Genomic DNA, 22,634 nt, shown 5'->3' with positions numbered 1-22,634 from the left:
CTGAGGTGTCTGTCGTCGGCGCCGCGGGCGTTCTACGTTAGGAGGACCGTTTCGTGGAGTGTTCATCATAGGCCATTTTAATATTAATAACACTATATTAATATTACACTAGTTACCCTCCGGCTCGAAGGACCAATTGTAACTGAGGGGTACAATTCCCTGACTGTATTGATAAGTATGGTATTAAACCACTACCTCTTGTACTTTAACTTCTGGCCATCCAGTACATGATATAGATATGATGAACACTTTCCCACCTGATGAAACGAAGTCCACACAAATGTACAAATCGAATATTTAATATAGCAAAAGGTATATACAACGTTCACTTGTTTACATTTATGATTTGAAATGCACTTGTATGGCAAATGAGTATTCGTAGGTAAATCAACATTGAATGTCCAATCTCTGGTTACGCAGGGAGTAAGTATACAACCCGGTTCTTTAGGAAACTATAGCGATGGTACTTAAATGATTATAGCTGGATACACTAAAGGGGGGGGGGGGGCCCGCTGGTTGTAAGACAGTAGGAGGGGGGGGGTTAGAAGAGCCGCTGGCGGTATCCCATCTGGCCGACGATTTCTTGGGAGAATTCAAAGTCTTGAACACGGTGCCCACAGAACCTCGGTCCGCAGATGAATACAGCTGGACCCTCTGGTGGACGGTAGCTGCCGGTCCACAACGGAGAGACGTGAGGCGACCTCACTGGTGTAGAGCGCCGTCTCACCTGGACTCCTCTCCGGGGGGTAGTTCCAACACTCCGCAGTGTTGGCCGTTATCCATGGAATAATCAAAGCACCCAAAGCATAATCCAAGCCGTGGAAGGCTCGCCGTCGTCCGGGTAGAGTAATCCAATGTACAGGTCCGCTCGTCCTGGCCCGGAGCTCCTCGGATGCAAGCACCACTAGTGGTCTGCCCAGCCTGGTTAAGACTCCAGATAACGTCAGGAACGATGGGGGTGCTGCTCACTTTATAACTCTAACCGACGATGCACCATACATCGGACTATTATTAGCTTAATAGAAATACGTCCAACTCGACGGTATAGTGCCAAACTATGACAATTCAACTATTAATCCACACGATATCTCAATGCCTATTCTGAGGCCAAGTAGGGCCTTACTGCACCACACGTGCGTCGTGGGTGAGGCTTCGCGTCCTGTTTACTCGGTTGGAGGGTAAAGAACTAATGGACTAAAAGAAAGTTCTACTTTACTTGCGCCATATATATATGCGCTGTGAACAAATAGTACCATTTGTATTTCGCCAGACGTATTCCTACGCGGAACCGGCTTGCCACGACATGTTGGGCGGCACGATTGAACTTGAACCTAGGGGTATGGCTGCTGGCGCCAGGTTTCTCGTCCAATGGTAGAATGAAACTATTATGGGCTGTTTAGTAGACTAAAGGGATATTCAGTGCATATTGTACAGGAATATACAGGGCATATCAAACGATATACAAATACTATTAAATATATATATATAAATAAATATATATATTCGGTTAATCTGATCCTTCACAACACATAGTATTCCCATGAATACTGAATCGTCATACATCGGCGACCGTCGGTTGTGTGATAGTAAAGGGTTAACCCTTCTGTCGTGTGGCAGTGAAAAGGTTAACACCAGCCCATTGTTGCCACGGTATTCATTTAATATAATCACCTATTATTTGGTTACAATCAGCTGTTGTCAATCAACAAGATGTCTGCAATGATGATTTCATGAATATGGAATACCAAATTGCTTAGAATTTGCCCTCTCTCTCTCGGTTCTCACTAATTGGCCAAGCAAAGGGGGGTAAATGTGTTACAAGTGATTGATGATTAATGATACATATATTTTTCTATTCTATTCTATTTCTATTTTAGGTTAGGGTGGGTTATTTAAGGTTAGGGTTAAGGTCGAGGCAGGCGGGACATAACATTGGGAGGATTTGATTTGATCATTGAAAACATCAGGGTCAACACTTCTCCAAAGCAGGAAAAGTCACATTATTATTGGTTGAAATCGGTTTGTGCGAGCCTACGTAAGCACATGTCATATTTTGTTTTGCTAGAAGAAAACACCATTGGATGTTGTTATAAGAATAAGAAGAAATACATGTCTTGTATTTTGTTTGTATATATATTGTTAAATACTGGTAAGTGTAGCTGGACTTGGATTATATTTATAAACCACAGTGAAAATGATGAGATCCATCATTGTAGCTTGGCTGGCACGACCTGCCCCCCCCCCCCCCCCCCCCCACCCCCCTCTCTCTCTCTCTTTCTAAGAAGTTCTGTCATGACATCACACACTACAGTATGTCTTTGTCTTTGTCTCTGTCTCTCAGGTGTCAGCCATCACCAGCAGTGCAGAGTACTGTGAGCAGCATGTCGCGTACGCCTGCCGCATGTCTCGTCTGCTCAACAGTCCAGGTAATACTGCTTGTCAAGTTAATATGACTGAGCTGTCACAACTCCCACAGGGATCTCCTGTTCAACATTTCAATGTCATCATCAAATATTACTGATTTAAGCAAGCTGCATTACACACAGACCCGGGACCTTTCTTTTTAGTGCTGGCTCTTTTTCTCCTTTGTTTCCATGGACATTTTCCCAACCGAGCTGAGCGTGTTTTTAAGGCATCTGTTCAGCACTGCCAGCTGAAAAGGGTGCCTGGTGGACACTTATATATTTATTATGTTCTGTTCTGAACAATCCTCCGCTTTCTTTCCCTCAATGATGGCTATGGCAAGTGTGATTTTCATTAGTGAAATTAGCTGTAATTAAATGGCACTCTCTAATGGTCAGGGGAAAAAGTCATTGTTGTGGTTGTACTTTTTGCTCTGGTTTGGTCCAATTTACATGCATGAGAGAGAGAGAGAGAGAGAGAGAGAGAGAGAGAGAGAGAGAGAGAGAGAGAGAGAGAGAGAGAGAGAGAGAGAGAGAGAGAGAGAGAGGAGAGAGAGAGAGAGAGAGAGAGAGAAAAGCATAATTAGATTTGACTAACATTGAGATGTAGAGCCAATGGTCTTCATTCAAAAGCGGTTGAAATGCAAATGGCCTTCTTCGCTCACGCCCCGATCCTTCAGATAGATCTGTACCATATTCACGCCTGTGTGGGGGAGGAGAAGTCTCAATATGCCTCAGTGTGTATTGTGTGACGACCGACCTTTGCTTGACTTCAGCATGTGCTCCAACGAAGAGACGTGCATTTGCTTGCGGGGAATGTGTGTGTTTCTGTGATGAGAAGACGTTCCTGTGATGAGATGCAAATACGCTGTCCTGTCCGCCTAAATATTAAAGGCAACCAACTTGTGTCTAACCACGCCCAACTTGCGTCTAGCCACGCCCCCGCGGCGACGCGGCAGCAGCAGAGCGTAGCGGCAGAGCGGAGCTCATTATATGCCAGTAACCGCCCCTTATTCAGTATCCAGAAATAGCTCAATTGGCAAAGCTGCATGGCTGTGGATCCTACGGCTTGTTGCTTGCTAGTTCAATTCCCTTCAATTTTTTTTTTTTTTTTTTTTTTAACGTGCATTCGCATTCTTTCGCCGTTAAGTTTAGGCATAACTTTAAGCATTGTTTCGGAGTTGGTTAAGGTTAGGCATTGTTTCGGAGTTGCTTAAGGTTAGAAGGGTTAAGTTTAGGCGCTGTTAAGGAGCTGGTTAAGGTTAGAGTTTGACTTAGAGAATGGCAATATTTTTTAACGTGCATTCATTTCGCCGGTTAAGTTTAGGCATTGTTTCGGAGTTGGTTAAGGTTAGGCATTGTTTCGGAGTTGCTTAAGGTTAGAAGGGTTAAGTTTAGGCGCTGTTAAGGAGCTGGTTAAGGTTAGAGTTTGACTTAGAGAATGGCAATAGACAGCCTATTTCCGCGCTGCAGCGCGAGGCAATAGACAGCCTATTTCCGCGCTGCCGCTCTCTCGCGCTGCCGTGGTCACATGGGCATATTGGCCAATCAGAGAAACGCTAAACACAAGTTGGTTGCCTAAAATATTCACGCGTCCTGTCCGCTAGTAGGACAGGTTGTTGGTAGTGCTAGAGGTATGCATAGAGTGTTCTCTTCAGCTATTCAATTGACAGCTGCTGGGTAGCAGTGCACGACTCACTGCAGGATGTCTGGAGTCAACCCTAACTACTGTCTCTGCAGTTGAGCTGAGTCGACTCCTCAACTCTTAACACTTTGGATGCCACACCCGAGATTTCTCGGGTTTACCCCCCGACCATTGAATGCCCATCACGAGATTTCTCTTTTTTTTTTTTTTTTTTGTGCGTTCTGAAATCATATTGCATCAAGCGAGCCTACCGTTGGATATCCAGGCACCGCCGGCGCTCAGATGTGAAAAAAGCGCCCCCTATCGTCTCCCAGATGGTAAATCACCCTTTTGGAGTGGACTCAATGAAAGTGAATGGGAGAATGGATTTCTGACTCCACATTTTACTTCTCACTGATGTAACCGGGGTCTACCAGAGTTCATTCTGGAACCTTGGTGCCACGGCGAATATGTGTTCTACTGTACACACGATGGATCAATACAATTATCGATTTTTTCGAATGGCGATCGGAAATTGGAATAAACCATTTGGATACCATCTGATGTCAGGTAAGGAATCTATGTTATCAGTCTTAGGATAATCAGACTCGTTTTCACGGAGATATAAGCGTTTCCACTATATGTGATATTGCTGTTTCACTGTAAAAGCCATCAGGAAATAAGAGCAGCGATTATCAGCGTGCGGCACGAGCGTGCGTGCGCACACATACAGACGCAGCGCTCAAAAATCAAACCAATTCTGCTGCTTGTCTGCTGCTTGTTGCTGCTTGTGTGCCACTTAAGTCTACTCAGGTGTTAATTTTCCGGGGGTGTTGGCTGGGGGAACAAAGGGAGGATAGTTAACTTAAGTGCTTCCCCAGGGAGGGGGTCGGGGGCTACTGCCCTCAGACCCCCAAAATAATTTTTATATGGGCAGTCTGACTTGGGGTACTGACCATATATTAGTGTTGCAATGCATGATAAGTAAACAGTGAAAAAAGCTAAGAAATCTGATGGGGCTGGGACATTTGGGACGAATAAAAATTTAAGATGAAAATCTGCCCAGCCTGTGGGAGGAAGTGGAGGTGTGAAATCTGGCCCGGTCAAGAACAATAGAGGAGTGGTAGAGAGTGGTAGAGAGGCATGAGAGGTTTGAGTTTTGAGTGCTGTATCTGTACTATCGATCATCTAGCGTTTATTTGAAAACGATTCATAAATAGGCCGACAAATGACAACGTTCTGGAATATTCCAGTAAAAGACGATTATCATCATAGGGTTGTTTTTTCCGCGAAAACAAGTGATTTTCAAAATGCTATCAAACGGAAATGAAGCGATAAAAAAACAATCTGCCTTGACAATGTTGACTGGAAAATGAGTCTTTGATAAGCGACGGGCAGATTGGACACTAGGCTTGGGCGGTATGACGGTATTACGGTATACCAGGGTATTTAGAAATCCCGACGGTATTGAAAACCAATACCGTCAAAATCACAAGATCCGTTTCAGTTTATATTACAGTAAAACGGAGTTTTAACAGTGGTTGGTTGTAGTGCACTGCACACACGCGCCAGCAGAGGGCGAGACCAGTCCTCACTAGTCGAGCGAGCCGCAGAGCTGGTTGTCTACACACAGGAGGAGGAGGGGAAACCCTGCTTCACTGGAAATTAAATGAGAGTCGAGACACGCTTACCGTTGCTGCCTGGTGCTGCGGGCTAACTGGCTGTTCTGAGAGCTAACTGTTGTGTATGTGTATCACAACGGTGGTCACGCTTTACGGTAATGTTGCGACAGTGCTGTGAAAATACCGTAAAGCGTTGTGGTAACGAGAGTGTGTGTTGTTGTGGACTGGTGGAACAAGCAAATAAACGATAAAACGTTACGTCGCAGTCCGGTGCGTTTTTGAATACACAATACTAACGTTACTAGTACTAGGGTGCTGCGGGGCTCCTGGCTACCATTCTGAGAGTTAGTATTACTAGGATGCTGCGGGCTTCTGGCTAGTGGCTCCATTCTGAGAGCTAATGATAGTAGCACTCGGATGCTGCAGGCTAACTGGCCATCTCCGCGATTTGTTTACTTGGTAACACGGGTTGCCCCCCCGCTGATGAAAATGAAAGTCATACCGTCATATACCGTACACCGGGGTATTAGGTCATCAAGGTATAACGGTGTGAAAATTATGATACCGCCCAGGCCTATTAGACACATAGCCATAATTTAAAACATAGATTAGGCGATATTAAGTTAACATTGGAGTGGGTTTGGGCATCCAAAGTGTTAAAGGGGAACTATCTTATAAATTGCCTTTTTCAGTGTTTAGCATTGTTTCCTAGCTATGTGGACTTATATTAATAGGATCTATGTCTCTAATTCTCATATTGGCGCATTCTTCCAATTCTCCTCTCACAATATTCACCCTCACTGAACTGAGTCATCTGAAAATGTGCATATCTGTGATGTCAGAGATTTCTCAGCTGCATAATAATGTGGCAGTTGATGTGGCAGTTGGCACCAGGCCACACAGTGGTTGGAGCCCAACCTCAAAACGGCTTAAGATCTTGAGATAGAAAAATGCTGTTTTTGAGTACTTGATTAGAAATACAAAACAATGAATTTTTTTGGAAAAAAAACGTACAGAGGTGTTCCATAGACTCACAGGAATTGTTTAAAGGTGCCCAAATAGTGAAAGAAATAGTAAAATAGTTCCCCTTTAACGTTTTGTTCCACAGCTGCTACACTGACTTGATTTTAAATGCATTAGGAAAAGGGATTCCACTTGTCACATGCCTCGGTATTAATATTATTATGATGTCCGGTGCTATGTATATAATTATCGCCACCAGGTCCGCCATGGTTTTGGATTGGAATTGGAAAATGTACGTGGTCTAAGAGTCCTTTTCGTCTCTCAGAGTCAATAACCAGGTGTCAGTAATCAGGAGTCGATCCTGAATCTTTAGAATGCAGCGGTGAAGGAATCTACTATCTTCTACTATCTGGTGTTTTGTTTGGTCCTTGGTAGCGTCAGGAAACTGAGAGGAGAGCACAGTCCCACTATGGCCAGGGAAGCAGACCACTAGGCAGCAGTGTGACACACCTATTATAATGGCAATATGTAGCATGGTGTTTTTCAGTTTTAACACGTTTACCAGCCTTTGATGGTTGGCCTGTAAATAATATCATGGTATTGTAGTGCCGGAGGAAAGAGGAATAAACGGAGGTAACGTAATGCTTGTTTATTGTACAAAGCCACGTCAGTAAACAAGAACACAAGAGCACATGAATCGCTAGCACAGTAATGAATGAATAACAGCGAGTGCAACCGCAATAGATGTCCCCTCTGGCCGCGGCGCCAGATCATTCGTTCCCTCCCACTACACAACACAGTCAGAGGAGAACACGAACCAATACTGTAGTCACTACAGTATGATCCTATTTAAACCATGATGCAGATGGTACATGGCGTCATGTTTTGATCACTGCCATCATGACTTGGAAGAGTGAGGAGTGTTGTATGAAGGCTGTGTTAGCTAGTAGGTAACAGCTCCCCTCAGACTGCTGGGCCAAACTCTGAGGGCAGGTAGGAACATGTGGGAATGGACCCAGTGGGAATGGAACTCTTAATCCTGGCAGTGGTAGTGCTCTACCCATCAAGCTACACGGGGAATGGAACCCCTAACCCCTGTGTTAATGTGGGTTTCCTCTGGGCACTCCGGTTTCCTCCCACACCATAAAACATGCAAGCTAGGTTATACTCCTGCCATTACTCTTGACCAAGGCACTGAGATTGGAGTTGGTCCCTGGGCGCCGGACTGTGGACGCCCACTTCTCCTACTGTACATGGGCTAGAAGCAGAGGACAAATTCTATGTACTTGGCAAATAAAGATATTCTAATTCTACTTCTAATTCTCTGTGTCTGTCTCTCGCTGTCTCTCTATTTCTGTCTTCCTCTAGCTCTCTCTTTCTATTTCTCTCTCTAGCTCTCTCTTTCTATTTATCTGTCCTTATGTCTTTCTGTCTTTTGATTGTTTTTATCTGTCAGTATACTGTATTTGTCTCTCTCTCTTCTCTCTCTCTCCACTTTCTCTGTTTATACGTAGACTTCCTGTGATCTCTCTCTCTGTTTACACGTAGACTTCCTGCAATCTCTCTCTCTCTCTCTCTCTCTCTCTCTCTCTCTCTCTCTCTCTCTCTCTCTCTCTCTCTCTCTCTCTCTCTCTCTCTCTCTCTCTCTCTCTCTCTCTGTTTACACGTAGACTTCCTGTGATCTCTCTCTCTCTCTCTGTTTACACGTAGACTTCCTGTGATCTCTCTCTCTCTTTATCTCTCAAGATTCAAGATTGTTTATTGCCATGTGCACAGTTAAACAGACAGTTTGCCATACAATGAAAATCTTACTTTGCTAGTCCGCCCTTCACACAAAATCACACAATACTTAACTAAAACATATTTAAATACAAGCGAGTGCTAGAAAATAAGGTAAAAGATAAATATAATAAATACAAGGCACAGTGAGTAACATTACACGTTCCGATTCAGTGTTTACAATATAAACGGAGGTGACAGTGGGTCACAGTGGGTCGGTCACAGCAGCAGTTAAAAAAGTGTCTTTAGTGATTCATAGTTCGGGGGAAGGGAGACAGTGTGGTCACAGTAGCAGTCAGGTCAAAGTGTCTGCCTCGACAACAAAAGCGAGGTGGGGGGGATCAGTTTCAAGAAGGTGTGTGTCTAGGGGCAGCTGGGTGGTGCAGCGGACATTGCGCTCGTCACCAACGCAAGAGACACCGGGTTTCGAATCCGGCTTCTATAGACACTCTCAACCGTACTTCTATAGAAGTTGCTGAGAACTTTGGGTGCCATGCCAAATTTTCTCAGCCTTCTTAGGAAGTACAGTACTCTCTCTCATTCTCTCTCAGCCCTGATAAGAACAATATGTTGTTCTTATGTCTTCACTATTAATTAGGCCTTGCTGAGTTTCCCCAAAATGATTGAAGCACTAGTTCTTGTCCTATTTGCTCAACACCAGAATGCAGATTATGGTGATAATAACAGCGTTGTAAGGCTACTACATCATTCCAAGCATGTCCACTAGCCCACTGCAGTGGTTCTCAATGTTGGGTCCTTGGGGACTGTTGACAGAGTCTGGCTATGGGGCGACAATAATGTGGTCATGAGGCATGGTTTCTACCTTCAGCCTTTAATCGGCGTGGTTTATTATTTACATGGCAAGGCAGCAGTACATGAGTTCTCCTCTCCGTGAGAGGCAGGTGGGAAAGAGGTAGAGGGGGAGGAGACATCTCCTTAAAGGGGAACTATTTTACTATTCCTAGCACTATTTGGGCAACTTTAAACAATTCCTGTCAGTCTATTGAAGACATCTGTACGTTTAAAAAAAAAAATGCATTGGTTTATATTTCTAATCAAGTACTCAAACCCATCATTTTTCAGCCACAAGAAATCAGGCTGTTATGGCCTGGCTCCGCCCATAAGCACTTTGAGTGACAGTCAGTCAGTCGAGAGAGAGAGAGAGAGAGAGAGAGAGAGAGAGAGAGAGAGAGAGAGAGAAAAAAAAGTGTAAACACTGCGTGTCCTCCCGGGAGAGGGAGCCGGGAGGACACGCAGAGTGTTACAGTTCTCTCTCTCTCGGTTCGGGAGCATGAGCTGTAGCGCAGCACGGTGGTGGACTTCCTCGAGAGGGAGAGGGAGACACGCAGAGCGTTTACAGTTCTCTCTCGGTTCGGGAGCATGAGCTGTAGCGCAGCACGGTGGTGGACTTCCTCGAGAGGGAGAGGGATACACGCAGAGCGTTTACAGTTCTCTGCTTCTCTCGCTCTCGGCGGGCAGCTAGAGGGGGCGGGTGTTATTATGCAAATACGCTTACGCACCATATGACGTCCCATATAGGCTAATTTTCAGATGACACACTTGAGGGAGGGACATTATTGTGAGGGGAGAATTGGAAGAATGCGCCAAATCGAGAATTAGAGACATAGATCCTATTACTATAAGTCCACATAGCTAGAAAATAACCCTAAACACTGGAAAAGGTCATTTATAAGATAGTTCCCCTTTAAATACTCTCCACCTGGTGGTAGCATTAGCGGCTCCGCCTATAGCGCCATCTAGTGGAAACAGTTATGTACAGTCAGTGGAAACAGTTGTGTACAGTTAGACAGTTACTTGCAATCTTACATAGAACATCTAACTTTAACAGGGACAATCTTCTCAGATGGGGCTGAGCTCTGGAGACACAGATTGCATAGATTACAACGATAGGATTCAACACGCCTTTTTAACCTCTTAAGCATTGGGCCGTCATACACGTGCTGCATTTTGCGCTAGTCTGCCGGATAGATTGATATGGACTAGCCAAGGACGCTTTTTTGATCTTGGGAATTTGAGATTTATTCGTAAATTTTAATTGAGGATGTTATTGAAATATGTGTCTGGAGATGTCTTAGGATAACTTGGATGATGAAGTTTATTAGTGATATGCAGGGTTTCCCCCCCCCAAAAAACTGAATAATTTCAGGTAATTAACATTACATATCTCTTGTCGTGGAATCAACACAACATTATGCATACTTTTGACAATAAATAAAATAAGAATTTGTTCTTACTTGCTTGCCTGGGTAAATAAAGTAATTAAAAAAAAAAAAACGATACAGATAATTTCCGATATTACATTTTAATGCCAATATCGGTAGGCCGATAATATCGGACATCCCTAATATTGTTATGGTTTGTAGACAACCCCAACAGCACGACACAGACTAGACAGGTAGTTCAGAGTTAGCCAAAAACGAAGGGTGTAACTGAGGGGTACAATTCCCTGACTGTATTGTTAGATATGATATTTAATACCACTACCTCTTGTACTTTAACTTCTGGCCATCCAGTACATGATATAAGTATGATGAACACTTTCCCACCTGATGAAACGAATCCACACAAATGTACCAAATCGAAGGTTTAATATAGCAAAAGGTATATACAACGTTCACTTAATTACATTTATGATTTGAAATATGAAATATGCACTTTTATGGCAAATGAGTATTCGTAGGTAAATCAACATTGAATGTCCAATCTCTGGTTACGCAGGGAGTAAGTATACAACCTGGAATATTTAGGAAACGATAGCGATGGTACTTAAATGATTATAGCTGGATACACTAAAGGGGGGGGGGGGGTCCCGCTGGTTGTAAGACAGTAGGAGGGGGGGGGGTTAGAGAAGCCGCTGGCGGTATCCCATCTGGCCGACGGTGTCTTGGGAGAATTCAAAGTCTTGAACACGGTGCCCACAGAACCTCGGTCCGCAGACGAATACAGCTGGACCCTCTGTGGACGGTAGCTGCCGGTCCACAACGGAGAGACGTGAGGCGACCTCACTGGTGTAGAGCGCCGTCTCACCTGGAGTCCTCTCCGGGGGGTAATTCCAACACTCCGCAGTGTTGGCCTTTATCCATGGAATAATCAAAGCACCCAAAGCATAATCCAAGCCGTGGAAGGCTCGCCGTCGTCCGGGTAGAGTAATCCAATATACAGGTCCAGTCGCTCTTGGCCCGGAGCTCCTCGGATGCAAGCACCACTAGGGGTCTGCTCAGCCTGGTTAAGCGTCCAGATAACGTCAGGAACGATGGGGGTACTGATAACTTTAGAACTCTAACCGAACGATGCACCATACATAAATAGACTATTATTAGCTTAATAGAATACGTCCAACTCGACGGTATAGTGCCAAACTATGACTATTCAACTATTAATCTACACGATATCTCAATGCCTATTCTGGGCCAAGTAGGCCTTACTACACCACACGTGCGTTGTGGGGAGGCTTTGCGTCTGTCACTCTGTTGGAGGGTAAAGAACTGGACTAAAAGGAAGTTCTACTTTACTTGCGCCATATATATATGCGCTATGAACAAATAGTACCATTCGTATTTCGCCCGACATATTCCTGCGCGGAACCGGGGCTTGCCACGACATGTTAGGCGGCACGATTGAACTTGGACCTAGGGGTATGGCAACCTGGCGCCAGGTTCTCGTCCAATGGTAGAATGAAACTATTATGGGCTGTTTAGTAGACTAAAGGGATATTCAATGCATATTGTACAAGGAATATACAGGGGATATCAAACGATATACAAATACAATTAAATATATATATATAAATAAATATACATATTCGGTTTAATCTGATCCTTCACAACAGCCGCCCCCTAATTAGTCCCACCTAATTAGCTAAGCAGAGACAGATTAACCGCACTGTCTACCACTCAAGGTCCGCTGTAAGGGTCAGTCAACTCACAAAGTCATGGGGTCATGGTCATCATCGATAGTATCTGGGAGTCGGGGCAGTTCTATGAGCCTCGCCACGGGACGTGTGTAAGTGCGCCCTTGGACGAGTACTTCAGCTGCTCGGACCTTGCCATCGGCACCGGTGATCACTTTGCTTACGCGGCCCGCCGGCCACATAGCTCTGGGTAGTGACTGGTCAATAATCATGACGACTGTTCCTTCTGTCAAATTGTCTCTCTCTTTTACCCACTTCTGGCGGGTCTGTAGAGACGGTAGGTAGTGAAGTAGGAAGCTGCTCCAAAACTTGTCAGCTAGTACTTGGCTGTACCTCCACATTCTTCGGCCGTTCGCTTCTTCAGGCCTGTACATTGTCTGGGGTAGCGCGGGGTCCAGCCGCTCCATTAGGAGTGTGTTGGGGGTGACTGGGTCGACATCTGCTACATCACTGGAGACGTAACCGAGGGGCTTTGAGTTCAATACTCCCTCGATCTCCGTGAGGACTGTCATTAGGACTTCCTCCGCCACAGTCTGGGCCCCAAGTACGGCGTACAGGGCTGTCTTTATAGAACGTACTTCTCGTTCCCAGGTTCCACCGAAGTGGGGTGCGTTCGGGGGATTAAACTGGAAGTCAATCTGGGCTGGAGCGAGGTGGGTCTTAAGTTCTGGGCCCATAGCTTGGAAGCTCTCTCTCAGCTCTCTTTCTCCGCCTTTGAAGTTGGTCCCGTGATCAGACAACAATGTAGACGGTTTTCCTTTCCGTGATGTGAATCTTCGGAAGGCCATAAGGAATGAGTCTGTGCTCATGGTTGGAAGGAGCTTGATATGTATCGCTCTGGTGGTCATGCATTTGAATACAATACCCCACCGCTTCTCGGTGCCTCTTCCTCTCTTTATATACAACGGGCCAAAGCAGTCCATGCCTGTGGAGTGGAATGGCTTGTCGCCGATTCGGAGGCGACAGGGGGGTAGGTCAGCCATCCGTGGTATGCTGGGCTGCGCGCGCCACTTACGGCAGTCTAGACAGGTTCGCTGGAAGCGCCGTACTGCTTCTCTCCCTTGCAATATCCAATAACGACGTCTGATCTCCGTGAAGACTCTCTCTGCTCCTGCGTGGTGTACATCCTCGTCGTATTTCTTTATGATCAGCTCTGTGACCTTGTGTCGGCTGTTCAAGACAATCGGGTACTTAATGTCATCTGGTAGATCGGGGGCTCTCCGCAGGCGACCACCCACTCTGATGAGATTATGGGCGTCACTCTCTGGTGCCAGGTGAATCAGTCTGCTGTCTGATGGGACGGGGTTTCCTCCCTGTAGACAGTCTAGCTCATCAGGGAACGAGTCTCTCTGGGCTCGTTGTAGTAGAAGAAGTTCTGCTTCCTCGTAGTCAGCTGCTGACATGTCAGTGGTGGACTGAATCTCTGGGTGGTGCCGCAGGAATGTTCTTTGCTGCGCACTCTCTAGGGTAATGCAGTCATCTATGTTGGGGTCTGTGGAGGCGACAGTGCTCAGTCCACAGAACATAGGTTTCTTGTTCTCAGCCTCCTCGTTACTTGCTTCCCTCGGGGTGGGCGTAGGCCAATCTCCTTCCGGGAGCTTGAGGAATTCTGGTCCGTCACTGTAGATGTTGCGACGGGTTAGGTCATCCAGAGACATTCCCCGGGTGATGACGTCAGCTGGGTTGTGTTTGGTGTCCACATACCGCCAGCTCGCTTCTTCTGTTAACTCTTGAATCTCGGTGACTCTGACTCCCACGAAGACCTTGTATCTGCATGAATCGGACTTGATCCATGTGAGTACTGTCGTGGAATCTGACCACAAGATTGTTCTGTGCACCGGAATGGTGAGTTCACGTTGGATTAACGTGGCTAGATGCGCTCCTGCGAGGGCTGCGCAGAGCTCTAGACGTGGGATAGATTGTTGCTTACGTGGGGCTATTCTTGAGCGGGCCAGGATGAAAGCAGTGTGTATCTTTCCTCCCTTCTCTTGGGCGCGCAGGTAGGCCACCGATCCGTAGGCTACTTCGGAGGCGTCGCTGAAGACGTGTAGATCAATCTCGCATGTCTCTGGCCTCACTGTGGCTGGGAAGTAGCTGCGGAGTATATTGACGCCTGGGAGTGAGCGGAGTTCCGTCTCCCACTCTCTCCATGTTGAGGCAAGGTGTGCGGGTATTGGGTCGTCCCAGCCCTGGTCCTTGTCCCATAGTGCTCGTACAATCATCTTTGCCCTGGTGGTGTAAGGTAGAATACATCCCAACGGGTCATATTGTCTGGCGAGTGTTCTGTACACACTCCGTCTGGTGGTCGGTATCGCCGTCGACCTTCCCTGCTCTGGAGCCAAGGGTTTGTGTCTATAGTGGAGCGAGTCTGTTTTGAAGCGCCAGACTAGTCCTAGTGTCATTTCTTGGGATTGTCGCCATCCAGGTCTCGCTGCTGGCAGCCTTGTCCGCGGAGGAGAGGCTGCGCAATACGTGCGGGTCACTGCTGGCCCACTGCCTGAGATCAAAGCCGCCTTTGATCAGGGAGGCGCGTAACTTGATTAGGAGAGCCTCGGCTTCTTCTTGAGTCGAAACGCTTTGTAAACAGTTGTCCACGTAGAAACTGTTCTTCACACTGTGTTGGACCTCTTCATCTGCTGTTGGGTCCTCTGTGACGTGTTTCTGTAGTGCAAATGTCGCACAGCACGGGCTGCATGTGGTTCCGAAGGGGAGTACTTCCCACTGGTAGATGGCTGGGTTCTCATCTCCGATCTTCTCTCTCCATAGGAACCGTAGCAGGGGCTTGTCCTCCTCTACTAGTCTCACCTGCAAGAACATCCCTTTGATATCCCCGCTGATAGCCACCTTGTCCTGGCGGAAGCGCAGTAGCACGCCTAGTAGGGAGGGGCCGAGTGTGGGGCCGGGCAAGAGCTCTTTATTCAGATTTTGGGATCCGATCTGGTAGCTGCAGTTAAACACAATGCGATCCTTGCCGTTGTGATGGACCTTGTGATGCGGCACGTACCATGATTCGGTCGTCTGATCGGCCTCTTTAATGTCAATCTTTGTTACGTGTCTCGCTGTGATTAGCTTCTCAATCTCAGCGCGGTACACACTCTCTTGAGCGGGGTCTTTGGCTAGGCGCCGCTCCGTGTTCAATAGATAGCGCTCCGTGGCGTCTTTCTTTGCGTGAAAGGTGGGCATTCCCTCTCGCCTCAGGAGTGGAGTTGCGTATCTCATCACTCCGCCGACTGTGACTCTCTTTGTCCCCTGCTCGAGTAGGTTGATGGCGTAAATGTCTTCTTTAGAGCGAATATCTTTCTTTTCGTTCTTAAAGGGCATTGTCTCTAGGGTCCATAGCCTCTCGACATGCTGCAGGAGAGTGGTGTCTTCTTCTGTCGTTCTGGAGTGGAAGCAGCTAGTGGCTGCTGTTCGGTTGAGAGATTTAGCGAGGGGGCCTTGTAGGGTCCACCCTAGGCGGGTCTCGACTGCTGCAGAACAGCCTCGGGGGCCTGTATGGACCCGGTCAATCGGGACTATGAGTTCTGCATGGTCGGAGCCTATCAGCAGGGTCGGGGTAGCGCCGTCTATGAGCGGGATAGGTAATTGGCGCAGGTGCACATATTTATCCATCAACTTGGTGACAGGGTAGGTGTACTGCGATAGTCCTATTTCTTGGCTGGTGAAAGCATTTGTAATCTTGTACCGTCGCTCTGGCTGCCCGTTTGCTGCGATGGTGAAGGAGACATTCTCGCCCTTTATCGTCTTTAAATCTCTTCTTATTGTCCGAATCGTCATTTCGTTCTTGCTCCCCCGCAGTCCCAGCTGGGCCGCAGCGGATGCGAGCAGAAGGGTCTTCTCTGACCCGTCATCAAGGACGGCGTAAGTGTCCATGACTTTATCTTGGTAGCTCAATGTCACACGGACTACCTTTAAGAGCACTTGGGCTCCGCTGCTGCTGGCGGGGTCAATGTACATGACACTTGCCTTGGTGCCGCTCCGTGGTGCAGGTGTAGGCCGTCTTCCGTTACTATCGTGTAGTATGTCTAGATGGGCTCCATCGCACCGGCTGCACCTTTTCTTTAGGCGGCATTCGGCTGCCATGTGGGGCCGCGCACATCGATAACAGCGCCGGTTGGACTTTATCCATTGACTCACTTCTTCTGCATTCATCTTTGTGAATAGGTCACATTGTGACAGCCAGTGTTCTTTCTCACAGTAGGGACACGCTATCTTCCACTTCTCTTTTCTTGAGGGGGTGCTGTGACTCTTACTGCTCGGTACTGACTCTGATTGGTGCATGACAGTCACCGATCTTCTTCCATCATTTATTCTCCTGGGTCCCTCTCTGGAGCTTGGCGTGCTCCGCCCGAATGTATCTAGTCGTAAGCTGCTGACCTCTCTCGCCAGGAAGTCGGCTAGATCAAGGAGGGATGGCTCGGGGCCGTTGGGGTCCCGGTAATCTCTCTGCCTCCTAAAGCGCTCCTGTCTTGCGGGTGGCAGCTTCTCCAAAATCCTCTCGACGTTAGAGTTGGCGTATAGCTCATGCATGCCCTTCTCCCGTTGCGCTCCCAGCATCCCCACCAGGGACTGCACTTTGATTGACAGGTCGTCTAGTGAGCGATTGTCTGTGGCTGGGGGTAGGCGATCAATATGCCTTATCTCTTGGATTACGTAATCCCATATACGTCCATATCTCTGGTCCAGCGCCACTAGGGCCGCGGTGTATGGTGTCGAAGAGGTGGCATAGGCTAGCGCTATATTGTGCGCTCGCGGTACTTTCAGGTGCTTCAGTAATATTGCATACTTGTGGCGTTCATCAGCGACATCCACCATCATTGTCTCTAAGCACATCCGGAGCTCCGTGTACTGTGCTCGACTCTCATAGGCGAAGTCTGGGAATGACGGTGTGGCATTGTATGACGCCGTGGATGGCTGATACATCGGCGAGCGTTGGGGGAGAGACCTCCTGGGCGAGTCCCCTCTTGCGCCTCGCTGTGGGCTGGTACTGGCAGGGTACCATGGCCCGCTGGTCCAGGTACTGTTCCTCGGGGCTGGTCGTGCGTCGTGCTCACCCGTGAATAGAGTCGGGGGTCTGTAGCGCAGCGCCGCGGGGGTATAGCCTGGACTGTATGGGACCTCCTGGTCCGGTGGAGTACTGTGCTGTCGTCGGGCTTGGTTCTCCTCCTCTCCCTCTTCTTCCTCTATCAGATCTTCCAGATCCTGTAATCGTTTATTTAGCTTCTCCGCAGTGTATGCCGCTCCTTCCTTGTAGCTGGGTCTCGCTTGGACCGGTCTGGGAAGGGGGTCTGCGGGGGGTCTAGACTCGGTCTGTTGGTCAAGTTCAGGGTCGCTTGCTCGTTGAGGAGACGCTGCCCTTGACTGTTGTCTCGACGAGTTCCTTGAACCCCTGGCGGAGGGAGAGGGTGTTGCCTTGCGGATCAGCTGCTCCATTAGCTGCGCTTGTAGCTTGTCGCGCTCGGCTTGTAGTCTGTCGCGCTCGGCTTCGCGCTGGATGAGAGCGAGTTTGCGCTCTGCGTCTCTTTGGGCACCGGCAGCGGCACGCTGGGTGTCTGCCCGGTCTCTTGCCATATTCTCTTCCGTCTGAAGGCGTCTCATCTCCAGGCGTATGCGCTCTTCTTCGCTCCGTTGTTGCGCTTGAAGTCGATCGCGTTCGGTAGAGGCTGTCAGGCTGACGAGGAACGCCTGTTGTAGCACCCTCTCCGCTTCGCTGGGGGAAGGCGGTTGTGGAGGTGAGCCGCTCCTGCGTGAGCCGCTCCTGGGGGTACTCGTTGGGGAGTCCTGGAGCTCTATTTCCTCGGTGCTCTCCTCCTCTTCTTCCGTGCAGAGTTCTCTCTCTGTAGGGTTGTCTTCCTCCCGGGGCTGGTCGGGGACTACTTCTTGGGTAGTGGCGGGGGGTAAGGGCATGTCAGTTCCTTCCTGGTCCCCACCGTGAGCTTGGTCAGTTACATTAGGACCTACTAGGGCCTCTGTGGTCGGGGAAACCTGGTCGTTAAGGTCAGACATAATTTTACTTTCTACTTTTACCGCGTTTACCGTTTGTCGAAGGCTAGGTAGTTGACTGACAGTGTAAGCCTCTAAGTACTGAGGTGTCTGTCGTCTGCGCCGCGGGCGTTCTAGGTTAGGAGGATCGTTTCGTGGAGTGTTCATCATAGGCCATTTCGATATTAATAACACTATATTAATATTACACTAGTTACCATCCGGCTCGAAGGACCAATTGTAACTGAGGGGTACAATTCCCTGACTGTATTGTTAGATATGATATTTAATACCACTACCTCTTGTACTTTAACTTCTGGCCATCCAGTACATGATATAAGTATGATGAACACTTTCCCACCTGATGAAACGAATCCACACAAATGTACCAAATCGAAGGTTTAATATAGCAAAAGGTATATACAACGTTCACTTAATTACATTTATGATTTGAAATATGAAATATGCACTTTTATGGCAAATGAGTATTCGTAGGTAAATCAACATTGAATGTCCAATCTCTGGTTACGCAGGGAGTAAGTATACAACCTGGAATATTTAGGAAACGATAGCGATGGTACTTAAATGATTATAGCTGGATACACTAAAGGGGGGGGGGGGGTCCCGCTGGTTGTAAGACAGTAGGAGGGGGGGGGGTTAGAGAAGCCGCTGGCGGTATCCCATCTGGCCGACGGTGTCTTGGGAGAATTCAAAGTCTTGAACACGGTGCCCACAGAACCTCGGTCCGCAGACGAATACAGCTGGACCCTCTGTGGACGGTAGCTGCCGGTCCACAACGGAGAGACGTGAGGCGACCTCACTGGTGTAGAACGCCGTCTCACCTGGAGTCCTCTCCGGGGGGTAATTCCAACACTCCGCAGTGTTGGCCTTTATCCATGGAATAATCAAAGCACCCAAAGCATAATCCAAGCCGTGGAAGGCTCGCCGTCGTCCGGGTAGAGTAATCCAATATACAGGTCCAGTCGCTCTTGGCCCGGAGCTCCTCGGATGCAAGCACCACTAGGGGTCTGCTCAGCCTGGTTAAGCGTCCAGATAACGTCAGGAACGATGGGGGTACTGATAACTTTAGAACTCTAACCGAACGATGCACCATACATAAATAGACTATTATTAGCTTAATAGAATACGTCCAACTCGACGGTATAGTGCCAAACTATGACTATTCAACTATTAATCTACACGATATCTCAATGCCTATTCTGGGCCAAGTAGGCCTTACTACACCACACGTGCGTCGTGGGGAGGCTTTGCGTCTGTCACTCTGTTGGAGGGTAAAGAACTGGACTAAAAGGAAGTTCTACTTTACTTGCGCCATATATATATGCGCTATGAACAAATAGTACCATTCGTATTTCGCCCGACATATTCCTGCGCGGAACCGGGGCTTGCCACGACATGTTAGGCGGCACGATTGAACTTGGACCTAGGGGTATGGCAACCTGGCGCCAGGTTCTCGTCCAATGGTAGAATGAAACTATTATGGGCTGTTTAGTAGACTAAAGGGATATTCAATGCATATTGTACAAGGAATATACAGGGGATATCAAACGATATACAAATACAATTAAATATATATATATAAATAAATATACATATTCGGTTTAATCTGATCCTTCACAACAAAGGGCGTATTTATTTTCAAACAGAAAGAGCGAAAAAAACAACATGAAGCATTCAGGGGGAATGTCCTGGAGCAGAGTAGGCTCTGCGGCTCTGCGGCTCTGCAGCTCGGCCCAGAGCAGAGTTGGCTCTGTGGCGCTGCAGCCTCTGGCTCTGCGGCTCTGCAGCTTACCCAGAGCAGAGTTGGCTCTGTGGCGCTGCGGCCTCTGGCTCTGTGGCTCTGCAGCTTACTGTCTATCCACTCGGAGAGGAACCGGAGAGGAACAGAGAAACAGAGGAATGTCAATAACCGAACGCAGGGATTACGAGGCAGTCCAGTAATAAAGCTGAATCCAGAAATAACAAAAAGCGATACCTCTTCAGTGTTAACGAAACACACAAAAAACAGAAAGGTCTTGAGTCCAGGAAAAACAAGGAAAAACAGAGCATCAAAAATATACTTCCAAACTCACCAAGGGGCAAAGTGAGATACAGGGCGCGGGTCCACGGGAGCAGAGAAGAGCAACAGCGGCGAACTCCAAGGCGTACTGGAGAAACAAATGGAGAACAACACAGGAGGAACAAGCTGCAGGCGGAGGTAAGCAAAACAACCCGACAATGAACCTTCAGAAACCCCGAGTATATAAGGGCTCCCTTCGAGCTGATTCGAAACTCCCTTCAGGTGTGTGGAGGTAATTGGTACCTGGAAGCGTGTGGTAATGGACCAATCCTCACAGGACCAATCCTCACAGTACCCCCCCCCTCCACGGGAGCCACCCGGCGACCCGCCCGGCCTCGGCTTCCCCGGATGGGACCGATGGAAGTCGGTGATCAGGGCGGGATCCATGATGAGCTGGCGGGAGACCCAGCTCCGTTCCTCCGGACTGTATCACTCCCAGTCCACCAGATACTGGAACCCCCGTCCTCGCCGTCGGACGTCCATGAGCTGGCGGACCTTCCACTGGGGGTGTCCGTCCACCATCTCGGGAGGAGGCGGATCCGGAGCTGGAGGCATCAGGGGACTGAGAGAGACAGGCTTCACTCGGGACACATGAAAAACAGGATGAATGCGCATGGACGCAGGAAGCTTAAGACTCACCGCCGTGGGACTGAGCACCTTCTGGATCTCAAAAGGGCCGACGAACCGGGGGTTAAGCTTCTTGGCGGAGGATCGAAGCGGGAGATCCTTGGAGGACAACCATACCCTCTGCCCAGGTTGGTACGTCGGCGCAGGGATCCGGCGTCGGTTAGCTCCCCGACTGGCGCGCTCCGATGCCCGGAGCAGCGCAGTCCTGGTGATCTCCCAGACTTGACGACACCGGTCGAGATACTCCTGCACGGAGGGAACTGCCACTTCCGATGACTCCACGCTCTGGTTCATTCTCTCTGTTTGTCCGTTAGTCTGTGGATGGTAACCAGACGAAAGACTAACAGTAGCCCCCAATCCCTTGCAAAAGGCCCGCCATACCTGGGAAGTGAACTGGGGACCCCGGTCCGAGACGACGTCCTGGGGGAAACCATGGAGGCGGAACGCGTGGCTTGTCAGGAGGTCCGCTGTCTCGGAAGCTGAGGGAAGCTTGGGAAGGGCCACGAGGTGAACCCCCTTGCTGAAACGATCCACCACAGTCAGAAGGACTGTGTTTCCCTGGGATGGTGGAAGACCCGTGAGGAAGTCCAACGCCACATGGGACCAAGGGCGGCTCGGAATGGGAAGTGGCTGTAATAGACCGGAGGGTGCCTGGTGGGAGGCCTTGCTGCGGGCGCAGACCGTGCAGGCCAGAACAAACTCCTTGACGTCGTTCCTCATGGTGGGCCACCAGAATCGACGAGCCAGGAAGGAGAAGGTGCGGTGAACGCCGGGGTGGCAGGCAAACCGGCTGGTATGGCCCCATTGGAGAACCCGGGACCGGACTGAGTCGGGGACGAAGAGGCGACGAAAAGGTACGTTGCTGGGAGCGGGATGGAAATGTAGGGCACGCCTGACCACGATCTCGATGCCCAAGGTGACCACTCCCACCACCCTGACCTCTGGGAGGATGGGAGTCGGATCCTCAGTGGTTGGAGCCCCCTTGGAGTGTAACCGGGACAGAGAGTCGGCCTTCGTGTTGCGGGACCCAGGGCGAAAAGTCTACGAGAATCGAACCGACTGAGGAAGCTGGCGCACCTTGCTTGCCGGCCGTTGAGGCGCTTGGATGCACGGATGTACGTCAAGTTCTTATGGTCCGTCCAAATGGTGAACAGTTCCTCGGCCCCCTCCAGCCAATGACACCACTCCTCCAAGGCAGCCACTACCGCCAGCAGCTCCCGATTGCCAATGTCATAGTTCCTCTCAGCAGGAAGGAAACGACGAGAGTAGAAGGCGCACGGATGGACCTTCTGGTCCGTCGCCGACCGCTGAGACAAGATAGCCCCTAGTCCAGTATCCGAGGCGTCCACCTCCACAATAAACTGCTTCTTGGGGTCTGGGTGGAGCAAGACCGGGGCGGTGGTGAACCTCTTCTTGAGGGAACGGAACGCAGCGCAGGCCGCTGGAGACCAGTCAAACGGCAGGGAGGGAGAGGTCAGCCTGGTAAGCGGTTCCGCCACTTGGCTGTAGTTCCGGATGAACCTCCGGTAAAAGTTTGCAAAACCGAGGAAGCTCTGTAGCTCCTTCCGAGAGGAGGGTTCCGGCCACTCCTCCACAGCCTGGATCTTGCGATGGTCGGCTCGGG

The 22,634-nt window shown here is 48.9% G+C and overlaps 1 protein-coding gene across 1 annotated transcript in view; it reads left to right on the top strand.

Moving 5' to 3' along the window:
* LOC311239035 (contactin-associated protein-like 2) overlaps nt 1-22,634 on the top strand; it is a gene marked incomplete at its 3' end in the record, with an annotated part of 309,018 nt that overhangs the window by 210,539 nt on the left and 75,845 nt on the right. Inside the window, exon 14 of the mRNA XM_084327260.1 lies at nt 2,342-2,426. Coding sequence (XP_084183386.1) covers nt 2,342-2,426 — 85 coding nt within the window. The remainder of the gene's footprint in view (nt 1-2,341; nt 2,427-22,634) is intronic.

This window comes from Notolepis coatsorum, assembly GCF_963971535.1.
Source record: "Notolepis coatsorum genome assembly, chromosome: 13".
Classification (NCBI taxonomy): Eukaryota; Metazoa; Chordata; class Actinopteri; order Aulopiformes; family Paralepididae; genus Notolepis; species Notolepis coatsorum.
The sequence above is the reverse complement of the archived record's forward strand: the minus strand, read 5'-3'. Positions and strand labels throughout refer to the sequence as shown.